The sequence below is a fragment of the Felis catus genome, chromosome D2, assembly GCF_018350175.1.
Source record: "Felis catus isolate Fca126 chromosome D2, F.catus_Fca126_mat1.0, whole genome shotgun sequence".
Classification (NCBI taxonomy): domain Eukaryota; kingdom Metazoa; phylum Chordata; class Mammalia; order Carnivora; family Felidae; genus Felis; species Felis catus.
Window position 1 is genome coordinate 80,478,934 of NC_058378.1, and position 17,674 is coordinate 80,496,607.

General features: G+C 39.8%; 1 protein-coding gene across 3 annotated transcripts in view; it reads left to right on the top strand.

Annotated features, from left to right (window-relative positions):
• Nucleotides 1–17,674, top strand: part of ZRANB1 (zinc finger RANBP2-type containing 1) — a 62,962-nt gene that overhangs the window by 20,457 nt on the left and 24,831 nt on the right. Inside the window, exons 1-2 of one of the 3 annotated variants that reach the window (XM_003994501.6) lie at nucleotides 899–1,666; nucleotides 2,960–3,810. In XM_003994501.6, the coding sequence (XP_003994550.3) occupies nucleotides 1,626–1,666; nucleotides 2,960–3,810 (892 nt within the window). In that variant the 5' untranslated portion in view covers nucleotides 899–1,625. Of the gene's footprint in view, nucleotides 1–898; nucleotides 1,667–2,959; nucleotides 3,811–17,674 lie in introns of those variants that run through there. The other 2 variants (XM_023241071.2, XM_045040805.1) reach the window with 2 other exon arrangements.

The following is a 17,674-nucleotide window of genomic DNA, read 5'->3' on the forward strand; positions in this document are numbered from 1 at the left end:
TTTTGGGGCACCTGGGTGGCTCAGTCGGTTCAGTGTCCGACTTTGGCTCAGGTCATGATCTCGCAGTTCATGAGTTCGAGCCCCGCATCGAGCTCTGTGCTGACAGCTTGGAGCCTGGAGCCTGCTTCGAATTCTGTGTCTCCCTCTCTCTCTGCGCCCTCCCCCTCCCCAGAAATAAACAAACAAAAAACATTAAAAACAGTATTTCTACAAAGTCTAAATTTCCCATAGAGTTGATACTGTATATGTCATTATCTAATATAATGCACTTACCTTAAACTTTCTGGCATCGTTTTGGGATTGCTTAGTTACCTGGGTTTTTGAAGAGGGAGGCTGTTTGCCAGGCATATATGACAATGATTCTTTATTTTTATGGCAGTTTTTTATTTGCTTTTTGTCAGACATGGACATTTAAATGTGTTACGCTGGCACGTTAGTCCCGTGAAGATTTGCTAAGATAATGTAAGGTCTCAAGCTGTTCAGTTGAGCCTGCAAACATATAGAAGACAGACTTACCAAAGCAAGCGTGAAATTTTGAATGTGAATATTTTATTTTATTTTTAAATGTTTATTTTTGAGAGAGTGCAAGCGGTGGAGGTACAGAGATGTGGGGGTCGGGGGTGGGTGCAGAGTATCCAAAGTGGGCCCCTTGCTGATAGCAGAGAGCCCGATGCAGGGCTTGAACTCATGAACTGTGAGATCATGACCTGAGCCAAAGTTGGACACTTAACCGACTGAGCCACCCAGGCACCCCAGAATGTGAATGTTTTAAATGAAATACTGAAATTACTTACGGTAGCCCTGGATATATATTTATTATGTCATTTGTTGGTCACAATAAGTTTTCTCCTTGGTCATTTTATTTCAAATGGAATGAGCCAAGTTGTTTATATTTCATTCCTGAGAAACTAAAGGAAGAAACTGACTAGTGAATATGAAAATGGCCATTAAATTTGATTGTCCATCTTATGGATGTTCATAAGATGTTTCCTGGCTCTTAACACACTTTGCCCTGGTGTTAGATTGTGTGTAGTTAGTGTGTACAACTTAAATGTCAGAATCTAAGCAATATAAATAACCTGGGTTAGGAAAAAAACATAGTTGCTTAAGACAAAAAAGACTTCAAAGCTAAATATAAGCAATATTTGTTTTTTCCTTTTTCTCATTTACATGTTTATACCACCTTTCTCTCTCAATAACAAGCAATACGGGTACGAACTGGCTTATTAGCACTACCAAGTTAATATTAATGATAACATTAGTGCACATACATGCACACTTAAAGGTTTGGAGAAAAATGTCTTTCCCACGTCTGATTTCACTGACTAGCCCGATCAGTTTACTAATTTTATTGCTGCGTTAAACTAAAATGCTAAATACGGTTGTCCATTATTAAAAGAAATGAGTAGGATTAAAATAAAGACTTAAAAAAAATACTTCTGGATAAAGTAGCAGGCTTCAAGTGAAACTCAGTTTTGGTTTCCTTTACAGGACTAGCTATTCACAGTCACACAGAACTACTTAGCACGCTTTGCCAGTGTCTCCTGAGGAAGTCAGAATCTGAGCCAGCATGAAGACTGAGTCTGGTCTTTGGTCTGATTTATAAACTGTACTTTATTCTAACCATGTGCAAGGTGGAGGTTATAGCATGGAAACTAAAACCTTAGTAAGTGATTTTTGTTTTAGCTTTTAAATAATAGCCTTTCTTGTAGTGAATTTGTCCTTTTAACTGAGTTCACGCTATAAATGGGGTGAGGACTTGGCAGACAGAGACACAATACTATACTTACAAAGTGAAAGATTTAGCTTTTCAGGTCAGGGAAAATCCCCGAGAAAGGGAGGCAAAAGCTTCTATTAACTCTGCGTAGGATTTTCACTTTTCTGGTTAAAAATAGGTGGCAGAATGATAATTAGTTTAGGAGGGATTTAAGAAAATGGAGAGTCTGTCTTTAGTAGCCAACGTCTACATTCAAGCCATTTAAAAAAAATCATTATTAAATTTGCTGTGTAAGTTACTTTATTTATAAATTAGTTGGCATTAAGTCATGCAGTCTACATTTTAGTGTGTTAGTAAGCCCAGTGTACAATCCCAGGAACCTCTTAAATACTGAATATATTTTTAATATGAATTGAGTTTTGAGTGTATCTTAAATATCAAATATTTTGAGTAGGACTATTCAGAATTCTATCGGAGTAGGTATGCTACTGGTAGCTGTCTAGGGACGTTCCGTCGATTTTATTGTCCCAGTCGGTGATGTACAATTTTTATTTTTTTGTGTTCCAGATAACTAGATTTTGAGGATGTTAGGCTGTCACGGGACTTGATCTGTATTTCACAGTGTCACTTTCTGATTGTAAGGATTACTCTTCAGCATTTTTCTTTCTGCCAGTACTTATTAAGAACAGTGGATAGCACTTTTAAGCTGCTTTTCCTTAGCAAAAATGATAGAATTTGTTTCATCTTCTGAATTCTTCAAGGAATCAAACATTATGATACTGTACCTAGATAGCATAAGAATCGATGTCGTTCATAATTTGAGAATGGTTCTGTATTTAAGTTGCTTGGCTTGTGTTCTTTCCTTTCTCTTTGAATCTTAATTTTTGGTTACCTTTCTAAATTGATGGCTTAAATTAAACTTCTGTTAGTGGCTTCTCTCTTTTAACGTGCTTCCCTCTTAAAAAAAGAACCTCCCTTTATTTTCTGCTTATCTCTTTTGCATTCTAAAGTACAATTTCATTAAATCCCGAGGTCTCGGATTTTTCTTTGGAAACTTATCTCTGGTGTCTCTGATGGAAATCAGAAAAATAAGGATAAGAAATAGTTCAGTATTAAATCTTACATGCATCTTCTGAGAAGTTTATATTTTAGAAGTCGAAGGGTACTTTGGTTTGGGGGCACGTTTTCAGAGATGGAATTATGTAGTTACTGTTTTAATAACCATGTCCTAATTATTTATAGCTTCCTGCTTGACATAACTCACTTCAAGAAGAGCACAATGTCAGAACGTGGAATTAAGTGGGCTTGTGAATACTGTACGTACGAAAACTGGCCATCTGCCATCAAGTGTACTATGTGTCGTGCCCAGAGACCAAGTGGAACAATTATCACAGAAGATCCATTTAAAAGCGGTTCAAGTGATGTTGGTAGAGATTGGGATCCTTCCAGCACCGAAGGAGGAAGTAGTCCTTTGATATGTCCAGACTCTAGTGCAAGACCAAGGGTTAAGTCTTCGTACAGCATGGAAAACGCAAATAAATGGTCATGCCACATGTGCACATATTTGAACTGGCCAAGAGCAATCAGATGTACCCAGTGCTTGTCCCAGCGTAGGACCAGGAGTCCCACAGAGTCTCCTCAATCCTCAGGATCTGGCTCAAGACCAGTTGCTTTTTCTGTTGATCCTTGCGAGGAATACAATGATAGAAATAAACCGAACACAAGGACCCAGCACTGGACTTGTTCTATTTGCACGTATGAAAACTGGGCCAAGGCTAAAAAGTGTGTTGTTTGCGATCATCCCAGACCTAATAATATTGAAGCAATAGAGTTGGCAGAGACTGATGAGGCTTCTTCAATAATAAATGAGCAAGACAGAACTCGATGGAGGGGCAGCTGCAGCAGTGGTAATAGCCAAAGAAGATCGCCTCCCACTACGAAACGAGACTCTGAAATGAAAATGGATTTTCAGAGGATCGAATTGGCTGGTGCTGTTGGCAGTAAGGAGGAACTTGAAGTGGACTTCAAAAAACTAAAACAAATTAAAAACAGGATGAAAAAGACCGATTGGCTATTCCTCAATGCTTGTGTGGGTAAGTTTCTGCATTTTTTGAATGGGATAGGAAGATACTAAAAATGACATGAAAGATATAAGTAGGGTCATTATTATTTAGCATTTCGCTCATTCAGCATGATAGCTATACTCCCAGTATGCATGCATAAGAATCTCTGTATTTTTTGTCTTATTACAACTTTGTCCTAAATTGCCTTCATTTCATTGTGTGTTTTTCCAGCATTAGGGAGAAAAACTTTTAAGTTAAAGCAAAGTTCTTTACACATCAGTAGAAAAAGAATATACCTGGGGTTTAAAACTGCTACTCTATTTATTGTAACAAGATGTGACTGAGGAACACCAGCTGCTGCTTCAGAGTGTTTGTAAACAGTGTGAGCATCTTGTGATGATAGAAGCTTTAGTCAGATGTTAAAAATATCACAAAAATGTGACTCCAAGAAGTTGAACAAACATAGTATTGACCTTGAAAATACCGATGTTAATTTAACATGAATGTCATGTAGTAAATATTTGCAAATTTTATGAAACTGAGTTCATGTAGCTAGCTGAATTCCACAGTTCAGATTATGCTTTGTGTGTTTTGTGGTTTTAGTGCTTCCTAAGGAAATTCTGTATTGGTCCCAGTTACTGGCCCAGACCTGTTAAAGGACCAGGACATGATGTGAGAGCAGGGTTTTCTCTGGTTACTAACCTTGTGAGTTAAATAGTCGTGATGTAATTCACAAAAGCAGTTATTGGATTGTCTGTGCTTTTTCTTTTCTTTTTGAGTAGGTTAGCTATTGGCATTTTATGATTTAAATTATTTGGATGGGGTGCTTATTCTGACATTGTGTTTTGTAAAGAAAATTTTTGTAAAGGATTATTTTGAGCGAGAGCTCAAGTTAAATATTGCATGGGACAATACCTAAGCCTTAAACATAGCTTAGCTCTGTGTGTATATACGTGTGTGTGTGTGTATATGTAAATACACACACACACGTATGTGTATGTATATATGTATGTATATATACGTATTGTGTATGTGTGTCTATATACACATATATATGTACGTATATATATATTTTCCTCAGTATGAATTTCTTTTATCTCTCTAACTATAGCTCCAAGAACATAGAAGACATAACTGTATGAACCTGCAAGTCCTAAGAGTAGATTTCAAGAAATCTGAGTTTTTTATTTTAATTTTGCCCTGACAAAAAGAATGTCCCAGGAGATGAGTCCTTCTTAACACCCAAACATAGTAGGAACTTAGTAACTCTTAGTTCCAATTTTCTCCTATTTTGAGCACCAGGGATGAGAATCCACTGAGCCATTTTAGGCTATCTGTGTTGTCCCATTTCATCCCGTTGATTTTTTTCTTTTCTCCCCAAATTGGGGTACCATAAATGTTTTTCTTTTCTTTTCTTTTCTTTTCTTTTCTTTTCTTTTCTTTTCTTTTCTTTTCTTTTCTTTTCTTTTCTTTTCTTTTCTTTCTTTTCTCTTTTCTTTTCTTTTCTTTCTTTCTTTCTTTCCTTTTCTTTCTTTAATTAATTAATTCATTCATTCATTCATACAAAAGGGTTTTATGTATTTTATTGAGGTCAAAGTCCTATAACCTAAGATTCACTATTTCGAAAGTGAACAAGTCAGGCATTTAGTGCATTCACAGTGTTGTGCACCCTCCACCTGTCTGGTTCTGAAATATTTTCATCACCCTGAAAGGAAACCCTTTACCCCTTAAGCAGTTACTTCACATCCCCTCCTCCTCCAAGGCCCTGGCAATCACATCTTTCTGTCTCTGGGTTTACCTATTCTGGATATTCCATATAATAGGAATCTTATGTGACCTTTTATATCTAGTTGTGATTGTCTTTAAATTACCTGCATGTCTTTTGAAACAACTCTTAAAATCATTTTTGCCTAGTGGTAGTGTACCATGCATACATTTATTACAAGGTCATGTGGTAGTACACATATGTTTATAGATGGAAATGAAGTACATTGCGACGCTTATTAACCTCTGTTGGGGTCATAGAATCCTTCAGAAATCAGAGGTTCATAGTTTTTTCAAGTTAGTGGATCTCAGGATAAGAACTTCTGCTTAGGAATATTTTCTCTTGAAACACATAAATTAGACCAATCGATAAAACTCTGTGGCTATTACTTCTTGCCTTTAGGATTACTCTCTCTCTCTCTGATGCTGCCTTTTATTTCTTTCCACATAATCCTTATGTCTTTTGAGATAACCATCCTTGTACTTCACATTTTGATAGCTGTGAGTTCATTTTAAAGGTGGAACAAAAACTGCCAGCAGGACCAATATTGTATTTATTTGTTTTTGTTTCGTTTACAAAACAGTTTCTTTGTCATTAAGTCACTGTTCCCACCCACTCCAGAATTTCTAGGGTCTTAGGACCAAGGATTGATTGTATTTGGTTCTTGGTAATGTGCATTGTCTTTCCTGTCAACAGATATTTTTGTTCACCATACAATATGGTTCTGAACTGTTGTACTAAAAATTAATGACCCTGTCTTTATTGAGTAGTCGTGTCCTGATTTGTAAACATCACTGAAATATGGTTAAAACTTTTTTTTTGTTTACATTGTGTTGGGTTAATTAACAGAAGTCCACATGTACTGAAAATTAATCTTTACTTCCCTTTTTCTGCCTGCCTTATGTTCTCCAGATTTTATCAGATATGGTGTATAATGGCTTGTCCATGTTAGGCATTTAAGAAAATCATCTCTGTGCTCCCTTTGGCAGCGCATATAGTGAAACAATCATCTCCAAGGTATATACGCTAATTACAAAATGCTTACTGAGTGTAACATTTATACTAAGTATAAAATGTGAGACTTTCCCTTTTGAAATTGGAAGAAGTCTCAACTTCTGGCCAGCTTTGTAGCTGGTTAAAATAGGAATGAAGAAGATGCAGTTGTTAAGAAGGCAAAAGTAAACTGAAGTGCCAACAATATTGAGCGAGTTTCTTTTTTACATGACTGTTGAGTGTAAGTTTCACATGAATCATTATTATCTTATGTGGTGGGAGAAGGACATCGGGGACAGCAATGCCAAACAAAACCTGACATCAGTAAAAGTGGAATCTGGGGGTGGGAACCGGGATGGAAAGGGCAGAGGTGTATTTAAATATGCACTTGTCTCTGGAATGTCTGCAGTTTGGTGCCAGGTATTTTCTGGGAGGTCATGTCAGTGCTAATCATAGACTGCCTTTCCCACTGGATAGATAATGTCCCTCGAGAATAGGGCAGCACTACCTAAAGCCGTTTTACTTCTGTTGTAGTGAATTGGTTGCCCCTTGGAAGAATATTTAAATTTGTGGCCCAAGTTGATCCCTTGAAAAGATACGGGATCACATAAGAATTCCAAATTAAATCCGTGTGATAACGTTTTGTATTTCTGAATCCTGGACTCGTACATCCAGCTGTGTATACCACATCTTCTCTTGAATAGCTAATATTTCAAATTTCTTTCCAACTCAGTGAAGCTGAAACTGAACCGGTCTTTCCATTAAGTGTATTCTTTCACAGTTCTTCTCTCCCCTTTCTAAAAAAATTGTTTTTTATTTTTATTTTGAGAGTGCACTAGCGGGGGGACAGAGAGAGAGAGAGAGAGAGAGAGAGAGGCAGAGAGAGAGGGAATCCCAAGCAGGCTCTGCTCTGTCAGTGCAGAGCGCCTGATGACGAACTGCAAGATCATGGCCTGAACTGAAACCATGAGTGGGACGCTTAACCGACCGAGCCAACCGGTCCCCCTCTCCCTTGATGGCATGTTTATCTTTCCACTGGCTGTGCCAAAAGCCTCCGCCATTCCTGATTCTCCTCTTTTTTCTCTCACTCCTTTCCTTCTTGGCAGAAAATCTTACTGGCTCTGCCTTCGAAATATATCCAGAATCCGGCCACTTCTTACTACCCTTGTCCAAACCATGATCCTTGTCCTCTTTTACAAACTATTCTCCACATAAGAGCTTCTCTTGAAACTCTGCTCAGTACTCTTCAGTGATCGCCTGCGTGGCTCACAGTAAAAGTCAGAGTCCCTCAAAGACTCCTCCGTAGGCCGCCCTCAGCTGGGCCCTGCACCTTTCTTCCCCCCACATACATTGTTTCCCTTCTAGCCTTCTATTGCTCTCAGTTTCTCTCTAGCCCATGTGGCCACCTTTCTTCTCTAACAGATGAGCCTCAAGCCTTTGCACTTGCTGTTTCCTCTGTCTGGATTGCTCATTCTCTAGATTGCAGGATTAGTGGATTCGGTCACATATGTTCTTTTCTCATTTGTTACCTTCTCGGTGAGGCCTCTCTGACTGTGTCTAAACTTTCAGCCCTGTCCTCACTCCCTTTCCTCAGCTTTAATTTTCTTTTCAGTTGTCACTTTCCAGTATACTCGGTCACTTTATTATTTGTCTCTTTCTTCCTTAGAATTTAAGCTTTGTGAGGGCCAGGAATTTTTTGTTGTTCACAGCATATCCTAGTACCTAGAACAGTGCCTGGTATATAGCAGGCATTCAGGTATTTGTTAAACCAGTCAGTGAATAAACCCTCTGGAAACTGGGATCTGAATACATACTTTATGCTCCTTTCCTGAATTTCTGGATTTTTTTGCTTTCTTCCTAGCTTTCTGTATTTTTTACTTTACAGACTACCCCTGGGGCTTGACCCAGTGGGAGCCAACTTGACTTCTCCTTGTCAGAAAAAAGTAGGAAGTTGGTATAATAGAGTCTTACTGTAAGAGGCAGGCCTCAGTTTATCACTAGACAGTCTGTGAATTTGAAAAGTCTGAAGTCATTTCTTTACCTTAAATTCTTCTGTCTTCCTGCCTTCACTGATGAATATTTGACAATTTGATGAATATATGGTATAAAGAAAAAAATCATGTGTTTGCTATAAAGTCCTAAAGCAAATTAAATTTTTACTTGTTTTATATTCAGTTGTAGTTGGATCTGTTATTTCTGTTTGGCATTTTGTCTCCTGTCTTACACAATAGATGCATCTTTCTTATGTTTAACTTTCCAGTGACCCTGCTAATGAAGATGGGAAGGATTTGAGATTGGGGGTGGGGGGGGGTATTGAAGGTGTAGGGGAAGAAGAATCGAGCTTGTATAACAAGTACATGTTGAAACTGGATTTGTATGCTGAAAATAATTCAGTTGCCCCATGGCAGTGACATTATAGAGAATTTGTGCAGCAGTAATGTCTCCTGTTGCTCCCAAGCGTTGGGGTGGTGACCTGTGTGTGCACTGGTGTCCCGTATTGAGAATCACTGACTTACAGGCTAAATCAGAACCTCCTTATCAGTGAGCATGCTGGAGTGGCACATGAGACTTATAGTCTGGATTATTCCTGAGCAAAAGTTTGATGTGTTTAAAAATTTACATGATTCTGAAAACAGAAAATATGTTCGAATTAACCTTTTCTTTCAAGTTGTCTACAAAGATATTTCTATTTGATCTATTTCACTTTTTCTCATAACTATGTTGAAAATAATATTTATGGCATCTGTTTTCTCCATAGATGCCAAGTGTATTCTGGCCCCTTGTCTGCCGTCTCCTATATTCCTGCTTCAAAGTGCCAGATGCACCTGTAGAAATACCTAAAGCTTGTATGGTGCCAGACATGTGAGAATGTATTTGTTTGCTTCCACTAATAACTTTTTTCATTTTCGTTTTTTTACCTTTTTTTTTCATTTTAACAAATTAGCAAGGTATAGGCTTGTTACATTTAAAAATATTCGATTTATTTGGTATCATTCTTAAGAATTATGCATATAGATGGTTTTTCTCAAGAAAATAAACTTATTAAGGTTGTGTTAGTGTTTTTCTTTTTGTGGAAAGACAAATGTATTGCAAACATAATGTTCCATGGTGACTTTTTTTATTCCTGGTTTTGAGAGATGGTGTATCTGGTCAAATGAGTGTTGTACAATAACCCAAACAAAATTATATTAATATTTCTTTAAAATTTTTTTAAAATTTTTAATTATTTTTTTAATGTTTATTTTTGAGAGAGAGAGAGAGAGCACACAAGCGGGGGCTAGGTAGAGAGAGAGGGAGACACACAAGCTGAAGCAGTCTCCAAGCTCCTAGCTGTCAGCACAGAGCTTGACGTGGGTTTGAACTCACAAACCATGAGATCATGACCTGAACTGAAGTCGGACACTCAACCGATTGAGCCAGCCAGGCACCCTTAAAATTAAAAAAAAAAAAAAAAATGTATTTTGAGAGAGAGTGTGCATGTGCATATGTGAACAGGGGCAGGGTGCAGAGAGATGGGGAGAGAGAATCCCAATCAGGCTCTGTGCTGTCAGCATGGAGCCTGACGCAGGGCTCTATCTCATGAACTGTGAGATCATGACCTGAGCAGAAATCAAGAGTCGGATGCTTATTTAATCAACTGAGCCACCCAGATGCCCCTATTATGTTTCAGTGGAAGAAAAAGCCCTTTATGATTAGTTTTTGGGAAATGGTAGTAGTATGAACTGGAATGATAATAAGCTGGTATATACCAAGAAAATTACCACATCAGAACAAAACAGAAAGGGAAATCTTTGACCTAAGACACAGTTGCGATTTTACCCATTTATTAAGGTGTCTGTGGCTGACTTTTTAACTTTAGAGGAAACTCAGGGTATATAAATTATTGTAAGGAAATAGAAGAGGCTTCTGTTCTCTAGTTTATTTTTTTTACTAAAAAAAATTTATTTTAATGTGTATTTTTGAGAGAGAGACAGAGTGTGAGTGGGGGAGGGTGAGAGAGAGAGAGAAACAGGCTCCAGGCTCTGAGCTGTCAGCACACAGCCTGATGCGGGGCTCGAACTCTTGAACTGTGAGATCATGAGTTGAGCTGAAGTCGGATGCTTACCGACTAAGCCACCCAGGCGCTCCTATTCTCTAGTTTTAAAAATTGTTAACTTGCTAAAAAAATAAAAATTATGAATTTGATGCACAGAGATAGCTTCTTGATGACTATCTGAGGGCACAAAACATGAAACATCTTACAAAACACACTATCAGTGAGAGGAGTTAGTGTCTAAATTTGTATTTTTTTGTGGCCCACTACGGTTTGCTGCTTCTCCTTTTCTGATTTACATGACTGATTGAAATAGTGTAGCAGGCAGAGACGCCTTCCAGGCCTCCCAAGATGTTTAAATCCTAATCCCCAGAGTATATGAATATGCTACTTTGCATGGCAGAAGGGAAGGACCCTGAGATGGAGAAATTACCTTCTGTTATCCAGGTGGGCCCAGCATAATCATAAGGGTCTTTACAAACAAAAGAGGGAGACGAAAGAACATGTGTCACAGAAAGAAATGTGACAGTGGAGCAGTGGAGGTCTTAGTGATGAGGGCCATGGGCTGCACAATGAGGCTGGAAAGGCAAGCTGGAAAAGGCAAGGCGCCCCCGCCCCCTCCCCAAGGAGCAAACCTGATTTTATTAGCCCAGTGAGGGCCACGTGGACCTTCTGGTCTTGCCCAGATTTTAAGATAAAATATTTGTATTATTTTAAGCCACTGTGTTTGTAATAATTTGTTATGGCAGCAATAGGAAATTAATACAAACAGCATTTTTTTTTTTTTTTAATTACAAATAGCAAGTTCAGGGGGTCACCTGTGCTTCTCATCTACTGGTTATAAATTATAGGTTTCCACGACCGCTGCTTGGGTTCAGTTAATTTGTGAGAATTGCTCACAGAACTCAGGAAAACCTTTTACTTACTTGATGACTGGTTTATTATAAAAGCTTAGAACTCTGGAACAACCAGGTGGGAGAGATGCAGAGGGCAAGGGAAGGGGCTCTCCATGTCCTGTGTTGGCTGCCACGCTCCCAGCACCTCTGCATTTCCACCGGCCTGGAAGCTTTCCAGCCCTCATAGTTCAGGGGGTTTTACCGAGGCCTAATTACACGGGTGATATCCATCACATCTTTGGCCATTGGTGATTAATTTAGCTTCCTGCTCCTCTCCTCTCTCCCCCCCCTCCCCCCTCCCCCCTCCCCCTCCCCTCCCCCCTCCCCCCCTCCCCCCTCTCTCCCCCTCCTCTCCCCCCTCCTCTCCCCCCTCCTCTCCCCCCTCCTCTCCCCCCCCCTCCCCCTCCTCTCCCCCCTCCTCTCCCCCCTCCCTCCCCCTCCTCTCCCCCCTCCTCTCCCCCCTCCTCTCCCCCCTCCTCTCCCCCCTCCTCTCCCCTCCTGTCCTTTCCTCTCCTCTTCCCAGGAGGTGGGAGTGGGACGGGGCTGAAAGTCCCAACCCTCTAATCCCAAGGTTGGTTTCCCTGGCAACCGGCCCCCATCCTTAGGAGTTTTCCAAAAGTCACCTCATTAACATAAATCAGAAGTGGAGAAAGGAACTTGTTTTATGAATAACAAAAGACATTCGGTTTCCCTTTATCTGTCTGGAGCTATTTCAGGAACTGGGAACAAAACTAATATTGTAACAAAAGATGCCCCTAGGGATCTTTGGAAATTACAAAGGTTTTAGCAGTTATGTGCCAGGAACAGCAGATGAAGATCAAATGTATGTTTCTTACTCACAGTGGTTTTTTCTTTTTTGGTTTGTTTTTGCTCTATATGTTTGAAAGGAGTACTGTTACAAAAACTTTTGAATAATGTTTGATGCCTGTGAATATTCATGTTTTCAGTCCTTCCTTTTTTCCAAGTCAGCTAAGTGAATGTGCCTAGATGAAGCTGATTGCTGTGCCTCAAGATGGTCTGTCCTTTGCTGATAGTTGTGGCATTCCATGGTTAGGGCATGTTATTTATACCTGTAGGATCTTCAGTGTGGCACTTCTGTAGCATTTGTTCCGCTCGCTTTGCTGGTGTCTGCCTGTTTTCAGCTTGGCACACCACAGCTGTTTGGACAGTCTGTTTTCCATCTTCAGATTTTTTTCTGCCCTATGGAGCTGCTTCATGGCCACTGCTACTTGTGAGTTTTTGGTAGCCCAGAGCAGATCTTTGTTCTAATATTTAATTTTTAGAGATCATCTTCTGGGGGTTTAGAAAGGAAGCTAATGAAATTGTTCACTGTTCTGATAGATTCAGGTGATGGTTATTTTTCAAGTGCTGGATTTATTCCAGGATGCTAATGGACCGCTTTGTTTGATTATGAACTTGATTTTGTATTGATATCAGACTGAATATTTTACTGAAAGATAACTCTTCTGACTTAGTGTCCTTTTCCCCTTCATACATTGCTTTTTTCCTTAATGCAGGTAGAACCCGGAAAAAGGCCTTGGGTCTTTGACGTTTAAAACCCTCGTATTTTTTAAAGAACATAAAAAATAAAAATGGTTTGTTAAAATATTCTATTAAAAGCTTTTAATAGAATCCAAAAACATGCAGACTCCTGCTGCAGATCTTTGGCCCTGCCTCCATAAAAGGAAAGTTAGCTGCTAGAGTGCCTGCAATGCCTTGTATGTCCCTCATTAACTCTCTGTGATACTCTTACTTGGGGGTGGGGTGGGGTGGGTGAAGGTATAAAATCTGAGGCGTCTTGTTCGCTCTGTACACATGCTGGCTTGTGGATCTCCTTCCTACCCAAGGTAGTTGATATTACAGGTAATAGAATTATTTTTAGCGTCGTGAATGGAGTATTATCTTCAGATAGCTTTTGTCTTATTTTTCCTCAAGTTTCTAAGAATTTTCTCTTGTGATTTGAGCTCCGGATAGAAAATAAAATTTTATGTCGTGATTTTTAAGTGAATTGAGATAATTCTCAGCATTGTAAAAGAGTCTCATCTGTAGGGAACATGCACATACTTTCTTTCCCCTGGCCAGTGCATTCTGGCTTTTGAAAGTGCTTTCTGACTCCTGGGATGAGAAAAGCTTCCAGGAATGAGTGTGTCTGTTAAGGCAAATGGATGAGAATGGCAGAAATAGACCTCCCCACGGCATGCTTCTTGTTGCCTTTGGTCTGAGATGCAATTTTTGGCTTTTAGAAATGATTGATTACACTGGCCTGCCAACTAATAACGTGCCCCCTCATGCTGAGAAAGGGAGTCTGTTGGGTGATTTCTTGAGTATATGATACTGACATTTGAATATACATCATTGGCTTAGTAAAGGGTTTCATTTTTATTTTTATTTATTAAAAAAATTTTTTTAAACGTTTATTTTTGAGACCGAGAGAGACAGAGCATGAACGGGGGAGGGGCAGAGAGAGAGGGGGACACAGAATCGGAAGCAGGCTCCAGGCTCAGAGCTGTCAGCCCAGAGCCCGACACGAGGCTCGAACCTACGGACTGCGAGATCGTGACCTGAGCTGAAGTCGGATGCTTAACCAACTGAGCCACCCAGGCGCCCCAAGGCTTTCATTTTTAAAAAGCACTATGTTAAATGAACATACTGAGTTATAAAGTCCAAATGTATTGTTTAAATATTAAATATAAAAAGATATGTTTAGACTCCACTGAACTTTACTATTTCCCATAAAATCATTTTAATTTAAAACATTTATTAAAATAAACTATGCACGTGTTTAAAAAAATCAAGCAGTATAGAAGGAATTTATAAAGAAAAACAATTTATTTTTTTCTTCACCTCCAGTCCTGTGGTGTAGAGACAACTTTGCCCCCCATCAACCTTTTATTCTGAGAAATTGCAACTTTCCTGCAGAAAAGTTACAAGGATAATACATTGAATACTATTTGCCTTTGATCTAGATTTTCCATTTGTTAATACTTTGCCGCATTTACTCTCTCCCTTTGTTTGTCTTTCTCTTTTTCCTGAACCATCTGAGGGGTAATTGCAGATGTCATGACATTTTGCCCCTAAAAAGCTAAGCACGTATGTCCTGAGAACAGAGACCTTTTCCCTGCATAACTACACAGTTATCTAGAAAATTTAATACTCAGAGTCCGTACTCAGCCTTAGGACTAGCTGTAGCTCCGACCACATTCAGTAAGGACCGTGCATCTGAGGTGTTTGTGTTGTCTCTTGAGGTCTTCCAATCGAAACAGTGCCTCGGATGGTTTTGGTTTTGGCTCTTTATTTCTTCTTTCATGAGATAAACATTTTCAGAGAGTTCAGACATTTTTTTTTTCTTCTTCACAGAGTGACACTCGATTTGGAAATTACTAGATTAAAACATCTTTATTTGGAGGGGGGATACTACATAGGTGATGTGTTTGAAGCAGCACCTCTGGTATGTCTGCACTGTGTCTTTGTAGAATTTTTTCCACTTTTTAAAAAATTTATTTTAATCGTGGTAAAACATACGTAAACAATTTTTGCCATCTTGACCATTTTTAAGTGTGCAGTTCAGTGGCATTAAGTACATTCACATCGTTGTGCAGTCGCCACCACCATCCATCTCTAGGACTTTTCTCATTTTGCAAAACCGAATTCTGTATCCGTGAACGGCATCTCCGTTTCCCCTCCCCCAGCCCCTGGCAGCTTCCATTCCATTTTCTGTCTCTGTGCACGTGACTGATCTCTGTGTCTCACATAAGTATCATCCTACAGTGTCGGTCCTTTTGTGACTGGCTTGTTCGATTTAGTGTAATGTCTTCAGAGTTCATTCATGTTGTAGCATGTGTCAGGATTCCCTTACACTTATTTTTTAAGTTTATTTATTTAGAGAGAGAGAAAGAGAGAGCTGGAGTGAGTGAGGGAGGGCCAAAGAGGATCCCAAGCAGACTCCATGCTGTCAGCACCGAGCCTGAGGTGGGGTTCGAACCCATGCACCGTGAGATCGTGAATTCTAGAGTCAGATGCTTAACTGACTGAGCCCCCCGGACATCCCATAAGTTCCTTCATTTTTAAGGCTGAATAATATTGTATGTATATACCACATTTTGTTCATCTGTCAGTGGACACGCCAGTATTCTTGTTTCATCAGATTTAGACATTATGTACTGACTTCTTGTAACAGCATGAGAGTTTAGTTCATTTTTAAATAAAAGCAGAGCATGCTCATTGTAGACTATTTCAGAGATAAGACAGCGATAAAGAAAATAAGTTTATAGCTGCAATGTCTAGAGGAAATCTGCCATGTTTTTGTTACTTTCAGTTTTTTTACATTTAATTTTGTGTAATTGAAATTATATGTGTATATATATAAAATCATATATATATATATGCTGAACTTTACATTTTGAGGTAATTAACATGTTTTCATCTCTTACAAAATGAATGTGTAGTATGACATCAAGTTGCCGTACTCTCAGTTAACCTACCCCTGATTATTAGCCTTTGGGGTTATTTGAAAATTTTTTATTTGGACAGTGTTTTGGTGAGCAGAATTGTCAGCATTTCTATTTTCTTACGTTCCCTGAAATGGGATTATATGATCAAATTATATGAACATATTTAAGGTACTTTGTGCATATTGGGGAATAGCTGCCTGGACAACTGTCTGAATTATGGCCATGCGTGGCCATCTCTCTGCTGGGGCTTAGTCAGGGAGGCCTGCTGCCTTGTTTAGTCATTTGTAGTTTTCTCTTTGAATTGTTCTGATTTATGTCTTCTGTCCATTTTCCTTTGTGATTTTAGCAAGTTAACATGAAGTCTAAATAAAAATAATACACCAAAAATATGTACCAGTCATATTTGTTGCAAATTTTCTTTCTCCCCCTCCTCCCCCTCCCCCCTCCTCCCCCCTCCTCCCCCTCCCCCCTCCTCCCCCCTCCTCCCCCTACCCCCCTCCTCCCCCTCCCCCCTCCTCCCCCCTCCTCCCCCTCCCCCCCCTCCTCCCCCCTCCTCCCCCTCCTCCCCTCCTCCCCCCTCCTCCCCCTCCTCCCCCCTCCTCCCCCCTCCCCCCTCCTCCCCCCTCCCCCCTCCTCCCCCCTCCTCCCCTCCTCCCCCCTTCCCCCCCTCCTCCTTCTTCTTCGTGTGTATGGGGGGGGGTGAGGGGGAGACTTATACTAATAACACTTTATCTTTGTTGTCTTACACAGTCTTTTAGATTAAGGTTTAAAATATTTTTCTAAATTCCATTAGTGATTTATTAAATTATTTTCCCATGGATTTGGGTGGTTCTGTTATACATAAAATGATTCTACATCATTTATCTTGAGGCTCTTTATTTTGATGTTTTTTACATCAGTATCACACTTTTGCTTAAATAATTATGGCTTTATTATGTATTTAAAAGTCTGACAAGGCAGATATTCAGCCTGTTCCACCCTCCAGTTGCTTTCCAGAATTGACTTAGTTTTTACTTTTTCTTTGTTGGTCCATTTATTTACACATTTAGATATTCGTGGAGTGTGTTCCCAAGCACTGTGGAAGAAGCCATGGCTCTCAGCGAGCTTGTGCTCTGGTAGAGGAAGATAAAATTCAACAAGCCAGTATAGTGCGAGAAGTTCAGTAGAGGAAGGGCAGGGGTGCTAGAGGAGTATATACTTGAATCTCATTTGAAGATGTGGAGAGGGCTTATAGGAGGAAGTGACATCTAAGCCAGAACCTTACACAGAAGAGGGAAGAGAGCTTTGATCTGAGGGAATGGTATGTGTTAAGACCTCAGAGTCAAGAGAGCATGGCCTGTCCATCAAACTGGTGAAGTTAGCGGGATTGATCTGTAGTCTGGGAGCTGCAGGTAACTGTGCAGGGTGATGCCGAACCTTTCCGGGCCTGTTGACCTGGTCAAGGAGTTTAGTTCTTAACATAGGACGCTGGTAAACATCTGGAGGGAGGCTGCCTTAATCAGATTTGTGGTTTAGGAAGATCACTGGGATCATAGCGTGAAGACTGGATTGGAAAGGGGCAGCACTAGAGGCAAGCCGATCGCTTACGAGAACATTACTGCAATGTAGGTGAGGGCAATTGCAGTCTTCACCTAGGATAGAGGCAGTGGAGATGGGGTGGGGATGTATTTGAGAGACTTTTTAAAAGGCAGGATTGATAAAACTTGGCAAATTGTTCTGGGGGCTTAGGGGAGAGGAGACTCGAGTTAAGAAAGAT